General features: G+C 47.8%; 1 protein-coding gene across 2 annotated transcripts; it reads left to right on the top strand.

The window, feature by feature from the left end:
• The first annotated feature begins 2,320 nt into the window (after positions 1 to 2,320).
• On the top strand, positions 2,321 to 6,804 carry Smim12 (small integral membrane protein 12). 2 transcript variants are annotated; one of them, XM_048350835.1, is made up of 2 exons: positions 2,321 to 2,414; positions 6,093 to 6,804. In XM_048350835.1, exon 2 carries the CDS (start codon positions 6,098 to 6,100, stop codon positions 6,374 to 6,376), a length of 279 nt encoding a protein of 92 aa, XP_048206792.1. In that variant the 5' UTR covers positions 2,321 to 2,414; positions 6,093 to 6,097; the 3' UTR covers positions 6,377 to 6,804. The 2 variants fall into 2 exon arrangements, with proteins under 2 accessions (XP_048206792.1, XP_048206793.1); XM_048350836.1 differs by lacking the exon at positions 2,321 to 2,414 and adding an exon at positions 2,453 to 2,601.
• Positions 6,805 to 22,459: the final 15,655 nt, after the last annotated feature.

Here is a 22,459-nt window from a genome sequence, read left to right as displayed (position 1 = left end):
AGGATCCCACTCCCCTCCCCCACTCCTTTATATGATTACAGTGACAAATTTCAACATGCATTGTGGAAGGAACAAACATTGGACCGATAGTTCTGGAGTCCCAGAAAGCTTTCTGCCATGTGAACTGGGCCTTGCAAGAAGAGTTAGCATTTTACAGTCAAGAGAACCGAAAACCTTGATTTGAGGTAAATGGCCCAGCTTGGGCACAGACATGGAAAGGCATGTGTGCTGGGAATTAGAGGTAGATAGAGCAGGTGTCAGGTGACAGGCTAGGACAGGAGTGAGGAAGGCATAGTGGAGAGAGACATGGCCAGGAGAGACTCATGGGAAGATTGGGGCTAAACTGGAGCTTCATGGTTTCATTGAAGTTTTTAAATGACTTTTTTTGGTCAAAGGAATGGAAATAGTCTTGGGTGAGGGGACAGGGCAGTGGGAAGGCTACTGAGGTAGTTGCCAAAGTGGTCCAGGTAAGATAAGGATGCTGACTTTGAGATTCATTTAGGAGGCACGGGTGGCTGAAAGCTGGGTGTGAGGAACAATGAGATGAAAAGACTTTGGAGATGTCACTCAGGATTTGGGTTAAAGGAATGAGTTATATAAAAAATGGACACAAGGGAGTTTGGAGATGTGGCTCAGGTAGTACAGTGCCAGCCAGTGAGCAAAAGTGATCTCTAGCCAGTTTAAATCCTGGTCTTGGAAAAAAATGGACACAAGACATTAAATGCATTTGGTGGAATATTTAACATGTCAAAGTTGCTGAGCATTTATTGTGGAGGTGCCAAGCACTTTTTGCACTTTTTTGGGGGGGTAGATACTGGCACTGGGGCTTAAACTTGGAGCCTTGCGCTCTCCCTTAGCTTTTTCTGCTCAAGGCTGGTGTCTACCACTTGAGCCACCTCTACTTCCAGCCTTTTGGTGCCCAGCTATTGTCTTTTTTTCCCCTTTCTATTTATCTTTTAACACCAAGTACAAGTAGCTTTCTGAGATTAACAGACAACAGAGTCAAGATTTGAATCCATAGCTGCTTGATTTCTAACTGTAGGCACTTGTGCCCTACTCACTTCTGCCTGGGGGAACTGTCTGGATTTAAGACAGAGCTCAAGGGCCCATTCCTCCAGGGAGCCTTTCCTGATTCTTCCAGGCTGGGCTGACCATCTTCCTCTGTCATCACATTTCTTATACTGTGTTGACCTTTTGTGGAGCTGTCTGCCTTCCCTTTGTCAGGGAACTGCTGAGGACAGAGTTGGGCCCTGTCAGTTTTGCATTCCCAATGCCTACCTAGCTCGTGGCTAGGCCACGTGACTGGCCAACTGAATGACAGTTATTCCAGGCAATTCTGTGTCCTTCTCTTTTCTACATATTTAATGTCTCCCAAATATTCAGTTCCCCTCCCCCTCCATTTGCACTGCTGAGCTAAGCTTTCGGCTCTTGATAATCTGATAATACTGTCTTGGAGGCTTCCTATGAAAGTGACCTGTAAAGCTGAAAATAAATAGAAGAAGGACACTGCAGGTAGATGGAAAACATAAGTAAAGGTGCAGTTGTGTGAAATAATTTGGGAGCAGAAAGGAGTTAATCTCTGTTACTAAAGATAAACATGCAGGTTGAGGTCAATGAAATGAGTCCCTTTTATTACTCTTTGCAGTTCTGAGGATACACACCCAAGGCAAGTGCTCTGCCCCTTGAGCTACACCTCAGACCGTTGGGGGTTGGGGGTTGGGGAAGTAGGCACACGTCGATTTATTAAGGAGTTTGGGTACTGGAGCTTATTTTTCCTTTTCATCTATCCAAGGTACAGTGAAAACAGAGTGGGGAGTGAATACGTGCATTTGAGGGGTACACAGAAGTAGACTCAGGATAGCTACCATCTACATCTTGCTTGCTGTGCACCTGTCCAGGTACTTTACATACATGATCTTACCTAATTCCGGCGACATCACTGCGACATGGGTGTCATTACCTCTGTGGAGAAGGAAGGGAGGCTCTGCCAGGTTACGAATGTTCCCAAGGTCACTCATCTAGAAAGCTAGTGCAGATCCAAGAGGTTTCAAAGCACTAGATTGCACTCTGCAGAAGAAAGCTTCTTGAGGTCAGGGATCATGTCTTCTATTTCTGTATACCCGACCTCGGTCTTAGTGGACGCCTAATAAAAGTCAGTTGAATAAATGAATGGAGGCTGACCTTTCACTTTCTCCGCGTGGAGGGAGACATCCAGGCCGCGAGGGGGCGCCGTGGTTCTCCGCGTCGCGGCCAGGGTTGCCGGCGTCTAGCTTTTTCCAGGCGCTTTGCTTGCGGTTCAGCCAATCCGCGCGCTCCGAGGCAGTGGGCGGGATCACGGGCGACGCCCCGGGCGTCTGGGCGGCGCTCCGCGGTGCTCCGGGCTGGCGGGCGGAGGTGTGCGGGCTGGGCCGCGGGTGAGCACGCGGGCTTCGGGGGCGGTTCCGGTCCTGGGAGTCGGGGCGGCAGCAGAGTCGCATGTTCTAGGGCGACGGCTCCCGGCCAGGAAAGGCTGTCGGCGCCCTGGCTTCCCCGCGCCCGGACGCCAAGTCCGGAGACCTGACTGACCCTCTGCGGCCCGGGCGTCTGGGCCTCAAGCGCCGCGTGAGGACGGAGTGGATGGGGCGGGGGGTGGGGAGACTGTCCGGGCCTGGTCACACCTGCGCTCCCACCCCGGGGCTGGACGCGAGTAACTGTCGAGTCCAGTTTCTACCCTTTGGTCCCCTTGTCAGTGACTTGGGAGAGCAGCTTCGGGACTCCCGGGGCCCTGAGGTCCCCGGATCTAGACCCCTGGCTACCCAGTGGGTCTGCACCAGATGCTTTGCTGTGATTCCAGCCCTGCCCCGCGCTAGCTGGAAATCGAGGCGCGGTATTTTGCGGGATATTTTCTCTTCTTTCGTTTTTGATACTGTGGGGATGACTTGATGGAGTCGGCCTGTAACAGGCGAAGCGTCTGCTGTGATGCAGGCCTTCTTTCCGGGGTGTGTGGGTGACTGCTGAGGTCGAGCTGCTTGAGCTTGACGTCTTCCCCAGACTGTGTGTTGTGTGTGTGTGTGTGTGTGTTTGTGTGTGTGTGTGTGTGTGTGTGTGTGTGTGTGTGTGTGTGTGTGTGTGTGTGTGTGTGTGTGTGTGTGTGTGTGTGTCTGTCTGTCTGTCTGTCTGCGTGTGTATGTATGAAAGGATGGGAGCAATGGGTAGGTTGCCTTGGGGACCCTGACAGACTTTGATCCTTGCTCTCACAGAGCTTAAAGTTGTTTTGGAAAACTCAGTCAAGTGATGGTAATCCAGCACGGTGCCTGGCACTGAGAAGATTTAAGTGTTGAATCAGTGGATGAGTTGACTTAGGGGAATGAGGAGACCTTGAGCAGAACGACAGAGAGAGGCCTTGTTCTGCACTTGAGAAGGAGGAATATTACTTGTGGACTTGATAAGTTTAGCGGATATTGGAGATAAAACGGAGGGCCTGGGAACTGTCCTTTAGCTTTTTCCACTCGAGGCTGGTGCTGTCAGTGAGCCACAGCTCCATTTCCATTTTTTTTTGCTGATTAGTTGGAGAGAATAATATCATGAACATTTCTTCCCCGGGCTGGCTCAAACTATGATCCTCTAATCTCAGCTTCCTGAGAAGCTAGGATTGCAGGCAGGAGCCACCGGTGCCCAGCTTGAACTTGATATGTTTTAAGACAAATTGGCACTGTGGTGGCTGAGGCAGGAAGATTATGAGTTCAAGGCCATCCTGAGTGAGAACATAAATTTAAGGCTGGCTTGGGCTTCCTTGTGAGACCCTGTCTCAAAACCAAGAAAAAAGATAAAGTACAAGTTGGAACCCTGAATGGAGAGTTGCTGTTGAGAAAAGAGTTTGCCTGAGAGGTAGATCAAGTGAAGTATTCGGTTTGGGATTCCTCAGGTGTGCTGACTACATCTGAGAATTTCATAGATCTCTTAGTATAATCTGCAAAAAGGGAAGCTCTTCAAGGCGATGAAATGCTAAGCTAATGGGGATAAGCTGCGGGAGACTCTCCCTAAGTCTGGGGATTTGGACAGAAACCCTGCTCATAACTGCGGGATGTTCTTTCCACTAGAAAGAGCACAAGCTTTGAAGTTGGTGCAGTCTGGGTTCAAAATCAGTGGGTCTGGCCCTTGTAATGTGCTTGGGCATGTTAACAATGTCTTTGAGCCTTTGTACCCCTTAGACAAAAATCTGGGCTAATAATTCCTACATCATAGAGGTGTTCTGAGAGTCAGATGATGACTAGTTGTAATCTGTCTGGCATAGGGTCTGGTGCAAGGATAAAGGACAAGTAAGGGAGTCTTGAAGCTGCTGAAGCCTTACCACCACCTTACACCTTGACTACCACCACCATGTTCCATTACAGTCTCGGGTCTGCATAACATTTGGATTCTCCGAAAAAGTATTGCAAACAAAGAGGGAAGGGAGAGTCATTTTTGGTGAGGTTTTGCTTTTTCACCCTAGACCAGAGATAGCAGTGGTAGAGAAATGCAGGCACAGCCAGAAAGATGTTTTTGTTTGAGACCCCCTAGTAATGCCATCTACCTCTTAGGGTGGCCGCTGGGACTAAGGGAGACAGTGTATATAGTGTTTAGCCAAGGCCCATGGTGATGCACGAGCTCTGTAGCTAGCTGGCATCATAATTGTTAATGGTCTTTGGTGACTGTTAATGGCATTCATCTGTTACTCGGTGGCTGTTAGTGCTGTTTTGTTTTTTTACATTACTTTGATGTTGTCCTATCTCATTCTTGGAGGCCCTGGGACAGTTCCACTCTGTGTGTGTGTGTGTGTGTGTGTGTGTGTGTGTGTGTGTGTGTGCTCACGTGCGCATGCTGGTACTGGGTCTTGAACTTGGGGCCTGGGCGCTGTCCCTGAGCTTTTTTGCTCTAATACTTGAGACACAGCTCCACTTCCAGCTTTTTGGTTAATTTCAGATATTAGAATCCTCATGGACTTTCCTGCCTGTGCTGGATTCAAACTGTGATCCTCAGATGTCATCCTCCTGATTGACTAGGATTATAAGCATGAGCCACTGGCAACTAACTGGCAGTGTACAGTGATTTTTAGAGAGACCGAGTACTAGGCCCCCAGAGTGTCCAGTGTGTGTGTATATATGTACACACACATATATACATGTATACATATGTACAGTATATATAGAAGTATGTATATACATGGATAATAGCTTGTGATATTTTTATGAGCTTACTATGCAAGTGTGAAGATAGGGGTTTGGGTAAACATAACGTTTTGAAAGTTGTTTGGCCAATAGACTTGTAAACCACAGGTTTAGTTCTTTTGATAGAAAATGAAAGCTAAGGGCTGGGAATATGGCCTAGTGGCAAGAGTGCTTGCCTCGTATACGTGAAGCCATACATTCGATTCCTCAGCACCACATAAATACAAAAGGCTAGAAGTGGCACTGTGGCTCACATGGTAGAGTGCTAGCCTTGAGCAGAAAGAAGCCAGGGACAGTGCTCAGGCCCTGAGTTCAAGCCCCAGGACTGGAAAAAAAAAGAAAAAGCTAAAAAACCCTTATTCTAGTGTGAAAAGGCATACACTCATTACCTGACTCATGCAATTGTAATCCCTGTGTACGTCATGTCTACAATACAAATTAATAAAAATAAAAGATAACAATTTAAAACTTTGTTTATCTTAAATCCAGAATAGTTAGTCAATAGTTTATGGTTTTGATAATAAACCCCTCCATTCACGCATGGGGAAATATCATGGAACAGAGAACTTCTTTTCCCTTCCTGTAATTTTGGCAGACTGGGGAGGGGGGACCTGAGGCCAGCAGCAGGACACAAGCTGTATTGGGTAAGGCTCAGAGCCACACCCTGGGATACAGTTGTCAAGAGAGAATAGCACACATAGAGGTTCTTCCTTGTTTCTTAACAATTGAACCCTTTACAGTTTTCTAGATTATTTTAGGGACCCACTGATACAGAAAGCATAGTAGATACCTACGTTGCTCTGCATGGAGTAGCTGCTCAGTAAGTGGAGTGCCCTGTGGGTTGTCCATGTTTAGTGGGGGAGGGGATGCTTGTTTCTTCCTAATGCTACCTGTGCTTTTGTGCAGATGTCATGTGGCCCGTGTTTTGGACCGTGGTGCGTACCTATGCGCCCTATGTCACATTTCCTGTGGCCTTCGTGGTCGGGGCTGTGGGTTACCACCTGGAGTGGTTCATCAGGGGAAAGGATCCCCAGCCTGTGGAGGAAGAAAAGAGCATCTCAGAGCGCCGAGAGGATCGCAAACTGGATGAGCTTCTAGGCAAGGACCATACCCAGGTGGTGAGCCTTAAGGACAAGCTGGAATTTGCTCCTAAAGCTGTCCTGAACAGAAACCGCCCGGAGAAGAATTAATGGAGGACACTGGGACCAATCCTGCCACCATATTCACCCAGCCCCAGTACATACATCTGATTTGATTTGCTGCTTTTGCTGGCCCCTCCCATCCCACAGCCACACAAGTACTGGCTGCTTCCTTATGTACGGCTCCACATCCCAGCAGCAGCTGAGGGTCAGCAAAGAGGAAGTTCGCATCTCTTGGTGGGGCTTCAGGCTAATGTGGGGGTTCTGCTGGGATAAGTGCTATGAAATGAACTCTAGTTTTCAACCTCCCGGAGGGGGCAGTTTGGCCTCGAGTGGCAATGGCTGGGATTTGGGTGTTTCTTGTAGAAGGGCCACCTACAAGCCTAGTTTTCATTCACATATCTCCTGGTTCCCTATCCTTTCCAGCTCATTCTTCCAGAAATCCTGTGGTCAGCTGTGGGGGGTGAGGTTCCCTGGGGACTGGAAGTGTTTCTGTCAGAGGCTGGGCTGTTCCCCTTGGGGCAGGGGCAGGGGCAGGTGTGTGTGTGTGGTGAATTTGCTTGAAAACAGTCAGCTGCTTCCACCCCTCATCACGAGTCAACTGTGATTAAAGTGGCATCTGCAAACCATCTTGACCGAATCTACCTTCCAGTTTGGGTGGTATTAGCAGTAGGAAGGGGGGATGTGTGTAAGGACTCCCTTCTTTTGTTGAGCAGTTGCTGAGAAGCCTGGAGGGCCATGGAAACAAGAGGCTAAGACGTCTGCAAAATCTGGAGTACAACATATACTCTCTTTCATACCATAAAAGAAATATATGTATATGAAAGAAAATTTGTGATGAAAAAGGTGTCCGCACTCCAGCACTATAAAACCACTATTTAGCATCTCATTTTCTTTGTGCCAATACTGGAGCTTGAACTCAGGCACTGTCTCTGAGCTTCTTCCCCCCCCCCCCCCTCAAGGTTAACACTCTACCACTTGAGCCACTGCTCTACTTCTGGCTTTTTGGTGGTTAGTTGGAGGTAAGAATCACAAAGATTTTCTGCCTGGGCTTGCTTCAAACCATGATCCTCAGATTTCAGCCTCTTGAGTAGCTAGGATCATAGGTGAGCTACCGGCATTGACTCTTTTTTTTTTTTTTTTTAACTCTGTAGTTTTTTAAGTGATTACCTCACTGTACTTTTATGTTAATTGTTGAATGTCATTTCCCATTCTTACCTCATGGTCATAATTGAGTTAATTTTGCATGATTATCCATCAGGTAGGAGTATAGCAGAACTATTTTTTACATTTTCCCTATTGTTGGACATTTGAATTCCTTTTTTCCTTGTGGCACTGTGGATTTGAACTCAGGGTCTCTCCCTTGCTAGGCTGTCATAGATCTGCTGAGTTATGTCACTGGTCTTGTTTTGTACTTATTTTTAGGATAAGTTCTCCATCTGGGTGCACAACTGAGTCACAGTCTGCCTACTTTTAGTTGTGAGAATTACAGGCATGTGCCACCATATCTGGCTTGCTTTCTTTAGTGAACTTTGTTGCCTGGGACCATGATTCTTCCCATCTTAGCCTCCTGTGGAGCCTGAGATGACAGGCATGTGCCATTGTGTCCAGCTGTGGGTAGGGAAGGGTCTCAAACTGTTTTGCTCAGCTGATCTTCCTGATAACCTAGCAAGTAGCTAGGATTACAGACAATGAGCCACCGGTGCCCTAGCTTCGGTTGTTTCTCATTGCTGATGAGTTTAAATACTGCAATTAGTGGTTTTGTTTTCCTTTTGCCACCACTAGGGCTTGAACTCCGGGTCTGCTCAGATTCCTGGCTCATGGCTGGAGCCCTACCACTTGATCCACACCTCCAGTCTGGCTGTTTGCTGGTTAATTGGAGGTAGAGTCTTGTGAGCTTCTCTGTATGAGTTGGCTTCACACATCCTCCAGATCTGAGTAGCAAGGTTGTAGAGGTGAGCCATTTGGTGCTTGGCTGTTTTTTGGCTTTTTCCTGGGTGGGCAGGGGGTCATGAAGGGGATTTGAACTCAAGGCTACACACTTGGCTCCACCACTTGAGTCCTTCAGCCATGCCTCCTAGTCCCCAGCTCCTTAAGTCATTTCTTAGATAAGGTTCTTCAGTTTTTATTGAGGCCCAACATCAGACTACAGTCTTCCTACCCACATTTGGGTCGCAGGCATGTACCACTATGCCTAGCTTATCTCTTGAGTTGGGTTAGGTTGGCCTCAAACCATGATCTTCCTGATTTCTACCTCTCAAGTAGCTGGTATTAAAGGCATGAGCCATCACCTGGCCTTGAAATGAATGTCTTCGGTAAGGCTTTCTGCTTCTAAAAGGATCTGAGGTGGGCTTCCCCTTGTGGTCTCTGGCTAGAGACATGCCTCACTGACAGATTAGTGCCACCACCTGGTGGCAGTCCTGCGCATTACTAGACCTAAGCATTACTAGGACTGAGCTCAGGAGTAGCAGTTTGCTGCCTACAGGGGTCAGTCAGGTAACAGATGAGCCCCCAGGCTGGTGGGGCTGGGAGCTGCAACGCACAGGCCTGCTGAGAGGGGGCAGTAGTGATTCACCTTTTAGTTGGTGCTGCTCACTAGTGGTGCACCAGAGAGGAAACAGTGAGTTCAGTGGCTTTTTTGGAACCCTTTTTAAAGAGATGTTGGTAACTTTTTAAGAATGCAAGCATGATAACATACCAATAGCATTAATTTGACCCAGAGGCTTGCCAATTTGTGGTGACCTCTCAAAAAGCCTGTCTCGTGGCTGGAGTGTAGGAGTACTTGCCTAGCTTGTGTGAAAGCTCCATCCCAGCACTAAAAAACAAAAACAAACAATAAAAAGCTCTCCCTTAATAACATCTGAGAGATATTTTAGTGGTCTCATAGACAGGTGGCAAATAGTAGATTCCAGATTTTGTTTCCACCACAATACTTTTGGAGCCTAGTAGCCCATGCCAGTAATCAACACTCATGAGGCAGAGGCAGGGGGCTCGTGACTTTGAGACCAGACTGGATTATATAGCACAGGTTCTAGTTTAGCCTACTATCCAAGACTCTGTCTCAAAGAAAACAAAAAAAAATGAAAAACTAACAACAAAAAGTAAGCTGAGGGTCTGGGAATGTGGCTTAGCTGTGGAGTGCTTGCCTAGCATGCATGAAGCCCTGGGTTCAATTCCTCAGCACCACATAAACAGCTGGAAGTGGTGGTATGGCTCAAGTGGTGGAGTGCTAGCCTTGAGCAAAAAATCAGGGACAGTGCTCAGGCCCTGAGTTCAAGCCCAGCAAAAAAAAAAAAAAAAGCTGAGTATAGTACAGCATGTCTGTAATCTCAGTATTTGGGAGGCAGAGACAGGTGGATTATGAATTTAAAGACAGCCTGGCTGGACACTGATAGCTCACATTTATAATCCTTGCAACTGGGGACTGACATCTGATAATTACAGTTTGAAGCCAGCCAGGGCAGGGAAGTCCATGAGACTCTTATCTCCAAGTAGCCACCGAAAATCTAGAAGTGGAGCTGTGGCTCAAGTGGTAGAATGCCATCTCAAGCAAAAAAGCCAAAGGACAGCGCCCAGGTCCTGAGTTCAAACCCTAGTACTGGAACAACAACAAAAACCAAACACTGTTGGGTTCGTGTACATACATAGTTTAACATCAACTTAAGCAAAACATTTGAGGATAGAAATCCACAGAAAGAATACCAGAAAGGTTTTCCCACGGACATTTTTAGATTTTCAGCTATTTTAGAAATAAACCCTGTGCACTGCTTTACCTCCTACCAGTGGCTGGCTGATGAAGGCCTATCTTTGGAAAGCCAAGTTGCTCCTTCCAGTCCCACTTTGATTGGGAGTCTTTTAGATAATTTTGGTTCCTGGGAGCTGGCCTTGTTGAACTGCCTCCAGCCAGTCTATTAATATTCTCAGAGAGACCCTTCTTTCCCATGGGCTGACTCAGGTCTGTGGCTACCTTCGTGGCTGTCAGCATATACTGTCTGGCCTCTGCACAGGTGAAGTTAAGTGGCAGGCCAAAGACAGACCAGGGTTGCTGGGGAGGACCAGGGCATGGACTGGTTTTCTTCCAAACTTGCTGATTCACTTTGGAGGCATGTGACTCTGACTGACCCAATAGCCACATTACAAAGTGGATATACTTGGAGCTCTTTGCTTGTCCCCCATCCCTTGGACTGTTCCTGGTCCTGTGATGGGTGGCTTTAAAGCAGGGTTATCCTGTTAGCACAGCAGGAATCACTTGTCTTTCCTCAGCGGCTTAGTGTCTGGTGCTTTTCCACTCTCTGGGCCCTTTCCTGTGCCTGTTGCTGTGTTAGCATAACTCATCTGGGCAGCTGCCAGGACAAGCCTGCCAGGGAGCCCTTTGACTCTTCAGCTTCCCAGGGCCCTAGGTTGGTGGCTGAGTGAGACAACAAGGAATTAGTCTCAGTGGAGTCTGGAAGCTAGGCAACTAAGATGAAAAGGTCTCTTGTGCACTTGCCCTCTTCCATATTTGGGGTGGGCTCTATGTATTTGGAGAGTTCTGGGCTCCGGCAGTGTAGCAGAGAGGAATAAAATGGAATTTGGAGGTTGATGGATGAGTTAGGAATACTGCCCTGGCCAAATCAGAGCTCATGTGAGCCTCAGTATCCTTGTCTGTAAAGTGGGTAAGAATTTTTGCTGTTTTTTTGTGAGGATAGGTAATGTAGATAAACTAATCTATGGCAGCTAGTATGGGTTCAAGAAATGTTAGTTGAAATTTCCATGCATGAAAGATCTCACTTCCTATAGTCATTAAGTGTGATCCTGGTCAGTGAGGAATGGGAGAAAGGCACAGCATGGCTGAATGACAGCTGGGGTCCCCATGGGCCTGGTTGAAGACTTACTAGGAATATTCTTCAGAAGACCAGCTTACCAAGGTTGGATGTGAGCTTCAGACCTTCATGGGGTCTGTAATATCAAAGGCAGGAACAAGGCAGTGCTCAAAAGGTCACAGATAAAGAGAATGGATGGAGGGTAGAGCCTTGGACTTGAAGGGAAGAGAACAGAGTGGCCTGGGCTCTTCTTTCACCTCTCCTGGCCTGTGTTTTCCAAGCCTGCAAAATGAGGATGCTGTGATTGTGCAGGCAGAGTGAGAGACAGTTTCAGGTGCTTTGATGACAGGCGAGCTCTGGCTGGTGACCCAGGAAGTCCTTCCTTTTATCCAAGTGGGATGGCAGCCAGTCTGAACAGTGAAATATAAACAAGTGCTCTTTGATTCCTTTGCTGTGCACGGCCTCTTCTCAAAGTGTTTGCTAAATACAAGTCTTTGGGGAATCCGCCTGCAGAGTAAAGAATAATTAGTAATTGGTGGATCAGTTTTCATCCTGTTCCAGCAGTGCCTGTCATGTACTTAGAAACAGTTTATTCTTTTCAAATTAAGTTTGTTAACATAATTTACCTGTTTTTCAGATAAGATCCTCTTTGCAATACAACGGGTAAGCAGTAGCTTTCAAAAATGCCAGATGAGTCCTCCAAATGATTGAGATATAAAAAGCAAAACCTGTTGCATCCCAGCAAGGGTTGCTTCTTTGTCTAGAAGAATACAAAGATGCACTCGTGCCTTATGCCCTCTCTTACTGCGCCTGTGCCTCATGCCCTACTTCAGTTCCACTGGACATTTCTACTGGCTTCTGGGCCTGAGCCCAGAGGCAGCTGGAACAAGGAGCAGAAACATACTATACCCCCCTTTATGGGTGCTAGATGCACCCAGTCTACATTTCCAGGTGGTCCTTTATAAAAATGAAGTTCATCAAGCTTTCACTCCTTGTCCACTACCCCTGCCCTCTATCCAGTGCTGAATCCAATCTGGCTAGAAGCCTTTGTGACAGCAAACCTAATGTCCTGGTCATGTTCTAGCTCTTTGCAATTCTTGTGGCGTCTCTTCCTCCAAGTCACTACCACCTCAGGGTGCTTTTCTTGCTCTCTCTGCCACTGTTCCCTCCTAAGTGGAGGAATGACTTTATCCAATGTGTGTTTGAGGAAGAAAGTGCTCTCTGGCTCCATTCTTGCCTCTGCTTTCTTGTTGGACAATTGTAGCCTCATCTGTGCCTCTACTTCTGAATTTTCTCTAAGCTCTGAAACAGCTTACCAACTGTCCCTGCCTAGATAGGTGGTATCCTGTAATGGTTGATAGTGTTGGCCTATGCGTGAAGTTTTAATCTAGTTGCATGAGTAGCAAAGTTCCTTAGGCCCTTCAAGTATCATCTGTAAAATGGGTCTCCTCGTGTCTATCTCCTGGAGTTGTGAAGGCTGAGGTGTTTAGAAAACATACAGCAGACCACCTGGCATGGGTGCCATCTCCTTGGTCCTGTCAGTCAATTTTTGGCCATTCCTCACTCTGGCCTCTTCTATGATAGTGACCCATCTCTGTACCTGGAATCTGACCCACTCCCCCTACTTCAAGATGTTCATCAAGTCCTGCTTGTAATCTTGAGCTCTTCCTGAAATTTCTCCCTCTTCTGCCAACATTCCCTTTTTTAAATACATGCTGGATAAAGTTGTTTCACAAAAGATTCCCTGGCACCTCTTGCCTACAGGAGATCAGAACTCCTTGCATGCCATGCAGTGTCCTTCACTTCTTGCTCAAGTCTACCTCCTGGGCTTTATCTCCCATCACTCCTGAGACTATAGCATCTGTTACCAGGCACTGTGATTGTGTCTGTCTTTGTTCCCTAACACTGAGTTCCTGGGTGGCAAGGAGAGGGCCTTACGGTGGCCCAAGTCAATAAATGTTAAATAAATGAATAAGGCCTTTGGGTATGATTGTGGAAGAAAGTAGGCCCTGGGGCTGGCTGTGGAAGGCCGGAGTCTGGAGAATCGGGAGTGGGGCCACCAAGCCACCTGAAGCTCATGGCAGTAGTGTTCTGCTACAGCTTTTCCTTCACCAAGAGACCTCGGCCTTGATATTACCAGGGGAAGTGGGGCTTGGGCAGAGGGCTGTGTTTCCCCGCCCAGTTGGTCCTGGATTGGCCTAGCCTGTGATGAATTTGACCCTGATGACTCTGTTGTGGGGAACAATGTCCTCAGGAAAGCATTCAGGAAGCCCTTCGTGTAGCAGTGATCAAAGCTCCCCCATCCCGCCCAGCTCGGTGGATTGGAACACTCCAAGGAGCCCAGCCAGGCACTGGGTCAGAGTCTAGGGAACCTCTTAATGAACTTTCCAGGTCGAGTGCTTGCTCAATCCCTGGCGGACCCCCGAGACCTACCACAAGGAAATCCTGGGGAAGGCTGGGGTTGCCTGCCTGAGGAACCTGTGAAGTGTCTCCTGGAGTGACTCCTTTTGTCTTCTTTTGCTCTTAGCTCCTTCCTTCCAAGTGAGGGCCTGAGAAGTGGGACAGGCTAGCAGGTGAGGCCAAATCTGGCTTCCCTATCTCATCAAGAAGCTGACAACAGGGTGTAGCTCAGTAGTAGAACATCCACTTAGCATGTAAGGCCCTGGATTCCAGCCCCAGCCGTCCTTCCTCCAAAACAAGGTGGGTTTCTGCAGCTCCCCTGGGTGGTTCTAACTCAGTAAAATGGGTCGGGCCCAGGAGCCTTCATCTTGGCTGGAGATGTGGTTCAGTGGTAGAGCTTGTGTTTACCATGTATGAGGCCTTAATTTCATTCCCCAGCACCAATACAACAATTAAAAACTAAGCTGAGGGGCTGGGAATATGGCCTAGTGGCAAGAGTGCTTGCCTCCTACACATGAAGCTCTCAGTTCGATTCCCCAGCACCACATATATGGAAAACAGCCAGAAGGGGCGCTGTGGCTCAGGTGGCAGAGTGCTAGCCTTGAGCAAAAAGAAGCCAGGGACAGTGCTCAGGCCTGAGTCCAAGGCCCAGGACTGGCCAAAAAAAAAAACCCAAAAAACTAAGCTGAGGGGCTGGGAATGTGGCTTAGTGGTAGAGTGCTTGCCTAGTATGTATGAAGCCCTGGGTTTGATTCCTCAGCACGACATAAACAGAAAAAGCTGAAAGTGGCACTGTGGCTCATGTGGTAGAGTGCTAGCCTTGAGCAAAGAGAAGCCAGGGGCAGTGTTCAAGCCCTTAGTTCAAGCTCTGGGACTGGAAAAAAGCCTACAACAAACAAAAACCCCTAAGCTGAGCCTGGTGCAGGTGGCTCATGCCTGTAATCCTAGCTACTCAGGAGGCTGAGATCTGAGGATCGAAGTTCAAAGCCAGCCCAGGCAGGAAAGTCAAGAGTCATATCTCCAATCAACCACCAGAAAATGGGAAGTGGCTATGTGGCTTAGGTGGTAGAGTGCTAGCCTTGAGTTGAAGAGCTCAGGGACAGTGCCTAGACCCAGAGTTCAAGCCCCATGACCACCACCACCACCGAAAAAACCCTAAGCTGACATAGCCTTTTTTCTTTTTTTGGTCAGTCATGGGACTTGAACTCAGGATCTAGGCCCTGCCCCTTAGCTTTTCACTCAAGGCTGTTGCTCTACCACTTTGAGCCACAGCATTACACCTGGCTTTCTGGTAGTTAATTGGAGATAAGAGACTCATGGACTTTCCTGCTCAAGCTGACTCTGAACCTGTGATCTTCAAATCTTAGCCTCTTGAATAGGATTACAGGCACTGGTGCCCACTGGTGCCGGGCTATGTAAGGCTTCTTGTATTTACATGAAGCCCTCTATCCCTTTGTTCCTCATCCCTGAGGAATTCTGTAGAAGCAAGAAGAGCACTGGTTCTCTCTGCTAACCAGGGGTCTGAGGCCTGCAGCGGGAAGTGGCTCACCCAAGATAACTCAGGATTCTTGGCAGAGCCAGTCCCCTGAGCCCCCCCACCCCTCCTCTTTCCAACTTGCCTCTTGTCATCACATCAAACCGAGGTCAGCATCTGGCCTGCCCAGTGGTTGACACGGGTTGATGTGTTGATGAGGGGAAAGTCCCTGGAGTGCCTGCTGGCCGCTGGACACTGCCCTGGCTCCTTGACTGCTGGCTCCCCTGGCTTGCCCCTGATACAGGTTGCAACCTGCCCTTTTCCAGTTATATTTCCCCATGTGAATGCCAAAGATCAACTGATTCTTGGGGTAACTCTGCTCCTTTGATCATCTCCAAGTTGTTTCCCCACATTGGGAGGGTAGGAGGTCACCATATTTCCCACAGATGGAAGCCCTGTTTATTATGTAGTCACTTGATGTTGTTGCTGTTGTCCTTCAAGCCCTGCTTTTGTCTACCTCTTACCTTGTTGCCACAAATCCCAGCCTCCAAGAAACTGTTCTGGATTTAGATTGCTTCTGTTCAGAGCTCATCATAGTCAATTATGGCTGTATGTCCTTCAGCAAACCATTTCTCAGTACCTGAATCTCAAGTCTGGCATCTGTGCTCACACCTGTAAGTAACGCTAACTACTAGGAAGCTGAGCTCTGAGGATCACAGTTCAAGACCAGCCCAGGTAGAAAAGTCCTACCTAGGCTGAGACTCTTATCTCCAATTAACCCCCCAAAAGCTGGAAGTGGAGCTATGGCTCAAGGGGTAGAGTGCCAGTTGAGCAAAAATAAACAAGGGATAGCACCCAAGCCCTGAGTTCAAGACCCAGTACTTGCTCAAAAAAATTAAAAATTTCATCCATTGAATTGGGCTAATAATATACTTATCTCATAAGGTTATTTTAAGGACTAAAACACGAGGTCTTTGGAACTTGGATGTAGTCAATACTTAAGGCAAAGTTAGTTACTGTGATAAGTACATTTTTTTTTTTCCTACTCTGTGCATCTAGCCACATTTCAAGACCCTGGTCTGAATGGGTGTAAGTGGTTTATGCCTTTAATCCCAGGACCCAGGAAACTGAAGCAGAAAGATTTTATGACCAAGGCCACCCTGGGCTGCATAGCAAAACCCTCCACTTTCTCAAGAAACTCACAAAACAAAAGCCCTTTACCAAAATCCTTCAAAACAAAGAACAGGCCTGGCGTTTGGCCTAGTGGTAGAGTGCTAGCCTTGAGCAAAAAGAGCTCAAGGACAGTGCCCAGGCCCTGAGTTCAAGCCCCAGGACTGGCAAAAAAAAACCCCAAAAACCCAAAAAACAAAAAAACAGCAAAGATCTGGTCTTTCTTGAGGCTCTAAAAGGGGTGTCTTAGTGTAGAGGAGAAACAGCCCCTACTTAATGCTGTAGAGGAGGATTAGGGATGGTAAGGATACCCTGATCCTTGGGGCTGAAGCCTGCTGGCTCTGCTATTTGCTGTTTCTCTACCTTCTTGTTTTACTGCCCCCCTCCTCCATTCCTCAGTTCCCTCTGTTCTGTCTTGGTGTCTGGCAGCATCCCCCAGCTTCAGTGGGGTACCCAATCTACACAGCCCTGCCATGGTTGGCTTTCAGGTGGATGGAACTTTCTTGAGACAGCTAGAAAAGCTAGGTAGATCAGGGATTTGGCTGAGCTGAAGGCTCTTGAAGCACTATTTCAATGTGAGGCTCCCTCAGCAGTATATGAGGTGGAACCCTCTTACCTCTTAGTGGTGATACCTCAAACAAATAAGTTTGCTTGGGATATCATTAAAAAATACTAAAATACTTCCAACAGATGGCATAAACAGCAGGTGTATAAACTGTCTTAGTTCTGAATGCCAGAAGGTCAAGATCAAGGTGATGGTTGAGCTTGTGTCTTTCACAGCTGGCTGTACTCTTCTGTCTCTCTACATGGTAGTCACTATGTGCAAAATTAGTCCTGTGTCTCTCTTTATCCAAATTTTGTCTTACAAAGGCATTGGTCAGATTAGATTTGGGTACCTCATTGTAATTTAATTACTGCTTTCGGGACCTGTCATCAAATACAGTCACATTCTGAAGCATTGAAGTCTAGAGCATCAGTGGTCCATGAGGATGGATGGTGGTGTTGTGGAAAGGACTGCCTTTGAGGGAGGGAGCTCTGCAGAGGATAGGCAACAGCCAGGGCATTTATTTATCATGGGTGCTGTAGGGATCTGATGACTCCCTTTTACCCTATGTAGGGATCTGATGAATCCCTTTTCCCCTATCTCCCGGGGAAATGCCTGAGCCATTATCAGACTGCTCTAAGCTGGAGTGGGATGCCAAAATCCCCTTCCCCGCCAGCCCCTACCGACGCAGGAAGAAGACTTCAGGGAAACCCTGTGATGGTGGAATGCGTCTCAAAATCTTTAATAGGGAAAGGGACTTATATAGAGGTAATGGCGGGAAAGAAAGGGGGCTGGCCAAAGGGCCAGTCATAGGCTAAAGACCATGTCCATCAGGTGATGTCATGAAACTTCCCCTGTGGGCGGGACAACCCATCATGGTGGCACGCACGTGTTCGCCCCCCAGGGGTGGGGGGCTTCTTTTCCGGTTGGGGCCGGAAGGTGGGAGGGGCTCCCTCCCACACTGTCCCAGGGCTGTGGGAAGGGCAGCGTCTCATTCTTGGCGCCCTTCCCCCACCAAGGCCAAAACTGAGTCCCCAACAGGTGCGTTGGCCTCCACAGGTCCCTGGCTGTTTGCTTGGCCCTAGAGTGAGTCTGACCCTGGTTCTTCCTCTTCCTGTCTAACAAGAGGCCTTAGGATAGGAACTATGTAGTAAAGGCTGGAAGGCTCTGGGAGTTGGTTATCCTTGAGGTCCCTGGGGTGAAGGAACAGTCATCAGGTCCTAGACATGGTCCTATCCTTCTCCTGCCTGATCAGAGCCTAGATGTCTTTCTACCTCTAGAACCCACTCCAGGCTTTTCCAGTGCAGGCACACTGATTTTGAAGGGGCAACCCCTACCTTTGAGCTGAGCTCTGTAACTCTTCATGCATCCAAGCAGGTGAGGAGCAGTAGAAGCAACTCTAAGAATCCAATGTCACTTCTTGTTTTTCCAGAAGATTTACCTGTCTTTTTGTTTGTTTTTGTTTTTTTTGCCAGTACTGGCACTTGAACTCAGGGCTTTGTGCTTTCACTTGGTTTTCCCACTTAAGGCTGGTGCTATGTCACTTGAGCTACACTTCCATTTCTGGCTTTTTGCTGGTTAATTGGGAATAGAGTCTCAAGGACTTTTTTTTTCCCCCAGCCTGGGTCTAAACTGTGATCCTCAAATCTCAGCCTCCTAAATAGCTAGGATTACAGGCTTGAGCCACCTGTGCCTGGCTTTACCTATTTGATTGGCTGGTTCAGGCTAACATTTTAATAAACATTTCTCCTTTAGCTTATCTATTTTCTAATAAGAGCTGAGGACAGGTTAGGGAAATAACTCAGAGCATGCTGGGAGTCAGGATGGTCCACAGATGACAAGTGAGCATCTCTGCTTCCCTGAGAGCCCACCTCATTCATCATGTATCATGCAGCTACATTTGGTAATCTAGAGATCATTTCTGGAGCCTCTGATTGGTCACTGTCTGTACCCACCTTCACCTCTCTATCTTTCCCTGTGGCTAGCAGCTCTGTGCTTCATGTGGCTCTTGTCCCTCAGGGTTCCAGAGGGACAAGGGACTGGAGGGAAAAGCAGGATTCATTACTGTAATTCTAGGGGAAGATCCCCAGCTCCAGGAGTTCCAATAGACTAGTCTTGGCCTATTTGGAAACAAATAGTGGTGAAAGGCAGAGAAAGATCTGAATTTGGCCAAATTAGGAAGAACTAATAAAGGGGTTCAGTGACCACAAGTCTGTTTTCATAGCACTGACAAGAGCTTTATGTTTATATAGAAAAATTAGGGCCAGGAGTAAGAGGTCTGCCCAATTAACCAGTCTTAGTCAAACTGCGGACTGGTTGATCTTTATCTCAGTCTTAGTTGTGCGAGATGGGGAGAAGAAGTCCTTATTGCTGGAGGGGACAGTGAAGTTCCTGTGAGAAATGCTCCTGCTTAGGAGGGGTGATCCACCGACTGCAAATCTGTGATGTTCCTGGAATCCAAGATGACTGCATCATAGAGTGACCTGTCTACAAAGCTCTGCTATTCCTGGAACGAAGGTGAGGTTAGGACAGTGATACCTTTTTGGGGTCTGGAACAGGCCAGTGTGAAAGCAGACAGTAAGAGGCCTCAGTCATTCTGATCTTTGTGCCTTCTGCCTCGAAGGGGATTAGTGGGTCTGGTGCCACCAGCTGATAGTAATACAATATTCTACATTTACAGTTAAACAGGAGTCTGACCCAAAGTGCTAAGACAAAGGAGATAGATGGAAAATGAGGGCAGGGATGTCAGGCTTTTCTCCTGCCTTTACTTACCTTGTGGGCCCAAGCACAAGTGAGTTCTATACCTGTTATATATGGATGCTTTATGTTCATCCCCACACTCCTGCCTAACCCATCTCATGAATCCTAAGACAGAAGAGGTTCCCTACTTCTTGGAAAAGGACTTGAGGATGGTCACCCTTCCTCTGTGAAACTGAGGCAGACAAATTCCAGAAAAAAAGAGAAGAAAACTGGGTGTTCAGTGAGTTCCTTCAGGCTAAGCTTTGACTGCACACTTCACATCTTGTTTAGTTACCTTGAGAGCCCTGTGTGGCAGGGGTTGTAGTCCCTAAGTTTCTAGAGGAGTAATTAGGCTCAAAGGCTGAATAGTGGCCTTGATCATACGGAGCAGGTGGTCATGCAGGAGGACAGCTCTGGTCTGCTGGCTTTGAATCTCTCTTGACGCTTGTGAGGCTGAAGTCCTGTGACTTCACAGTGCCCTCCCCCTTTCTTTCCCCTCTTGGACATCAGAGAATAGAGGATGGGAAAATTGGAGAAGGCCTTTTGCTTCCTACCTTCCATTCTACATGTTAGCCTGCCAGGGCTCCTGACTGCCCTCCAAACAGTGGCCTGGCAGGATTGAATATGTGTTGCTGCTTGGCCTGTTTCCTTTTCTTACCAGCCACAGTGGCCTAGAGCTGACTTGGTGCTTGCTTGATAGAAAGTGAATAACAGTATTCATGGAGATGGGCTGGACTACCTGCCTCTCTCCAGGAGTGTTTGTCCTGCATTAGGAAGTTAGAAGAGGAACCTGTAATGTCTGGGACACAGACTGGGTAGTGGAACAGTGGGGCTGAGAGGTGGTGGCAAATAGTACTCTTTCTATCCCTTCTCTGTCCAAACTGGTCTCCCAGCATCAAGCAGAGCTGTGAGTGATATGTCTCTGCCTCTCATTAGATGTGTGACCCTGGGCCAAGGGACTTCACTTCTCTGTGCCTCTGTTTTTACTATGGGGATTTATTACCTATTTCAACAAGTAATTGAGGGAAAGCTGTCAGTATAGTGCCTAACTCTGTAGCAGGTATCAGCTCTTGTTCTGCCCCAGCTGCTGCTCAGTTGCTGCCCTGATCTTTCTGACCAGCTTCTTCTTTCTTTCTTTCTTTCTTTTTTTTTTTTTTAACAGTTGTGGGGCTTGAACTCTGGGCCTGGGTACTGCCCCTGAGCCCTTCAGCTCAAGGCTAGAGCTCTTCCACCTTAGCCACAGCACCACTTCTGGTTTTCTGGTGGATAATTGGAGATAAGAATCTTGTGGACTTTCCTGCCTGAGCTGGCTTTGAACTGCGATTCTCAGATCTCAGCCTCCTGAGTAGCTAGGTGTGAGCCACCAGTGCCTGACCAGCTTCTTTATGGACACCAGCAGGGAAGCCTAGCCTGGATAAACCTCCCCAGCCCAGCTAGCCCAGAGAGGAGCTCAAGGAAATCCACCTGCTTCTCTAAGTTTTAGTGCTTCGCTTTGGTCTTTTGCAGCATGGAGGATACCAAAGGAACTGTATTGTCTACTCTGGGGAGATAAAGTTGAGAGGTGACTTAAGCCTTTGTGAGCCTATTGAGGTTTATTATTCTGAGCAGAGTAACCGGCAGGCACCAGGAAATGTGTTTAGAGTGCAAGAGAGGAAAGTGGGATGAGACATGGGGACCCAAGAAAGCCTTTCCCAGCAGTAGAAGGCCTGAGATCCTGGAAAGCCAGGGGTGTGGCAGATAAAGCTGAGGAAAGCTGTCAAATCTTTAAAAATAGGTCATTTTGTTCTGACTTGACTTGGGTGAGGTTTGGCTAAGAGGAGGAGAGATGGGTCAGAGGCCAGCAAGGAATCAGAAGTCAGGTGAGACTAGTGGTATCCTCAGGGGACAGAGTTGGCTATGTAGGTGAGCCTGGGCCTGGGATAGACAGGGGAAACCCTGCCCCTGCCCCCCACTTTGCTTGGCTGTATTTTCGGAGACAGTTCAGGAAGTGGGCCTTCACAATGTCAGGATACAGGAAGCTATCGGACTATTGAAGGCCACTTCCTGTGAGCTGGTCATTCACATACATTTGTCACTGGCTATCAGGCTTGTTGGGCCCTGCCATTGTCTGCAGGGGTTGCAAAAGGCTGGGGGGCGCCAGCAGAGGCTCTTGGACACAGAATGTGCTATTGTGCTGGACTGGCAGCACCCCATGGGGTGGGGAGGAAAGTGGTGGGTAAGAAAGGGGACGCCTGCCTCTCATTGTCATGGGTTGCACAATGAGGCTGGGGGCTGGGGTCCCCTCCTTCGTGGGAGCCTGAACTTCTGAAGAAGGGGTGACTGCACAGGAGCCTGGCTTTGGGCTTGCTAGACACAGCTGGGAAAGCAGTCTAGTACTGGTGGGTTTCATTGTTTGTTTTTTTTTTCTTCCCCTAGATCTTGGCTAGGAGCAGCATGATCTGGAATGGTTTTAGGGTCAGGAGGTCTAGGTTTTGAAGTTGCCTGTGCCTCTATCAGCTGTGTGACTTTGGGCAAGTCGCCTTACCTCCTTTGAACTTCAGTCCTGCTCTGTAAAATGAGGTGAGTCATAGGCAGCTCATACATGGGGATGCCATTACTTGACATCATCTGTTGAGGATTGTACCTTGGTTTTCGTCACTTTCTAGATGTCTGAGAAGTGTTAGTTTCTTCACCATCCTTATCTTCCCTTCCAGATCACTTCTGACCCCACTGTCTGGTCCCCACAGTGAGCAAATGAATCAGTCTGTAAGTGTATGAATAAGTATTTTAATGTCAGCCCAAACAAAGCATCACTTTGCCTTCCTTTATGCCAAGAATATCAAATCAACTGTTAATTATCTGCACTAATGGACCGCACAGTAGCAGATAATTTTTCTTTGGCCATGTGCCTTTGGCCTTATGTGTGAATCTTGGTGTATTTGGTTTCTAGAAGTTCACTTTCAGCCACATGATGTAGTTGTAAAAGGACAACCTAGCTCAGGAGGGGACAAGTTAGAGATCGTCTG

The sequence above is a fragment of the Perognathus longimembris genome, chromosome 7 (assembly GCF_023159225.1).
Source record: "Perognathus longimembris pacificus isolate PPM17 chromosome 7, ASM2315922v1, whole genome shotgun sequence".
In the NCBI taxonomy this organism is placed as follows: Eukaryota; Metazoa; Chordata; class Mammalia; order Rodentia; family Heteromyidae; genus Perognathus; species Perognathus longimembris.
This window is presented reverse-complemented; position numbering and strand designations above follow the sequence as displayed.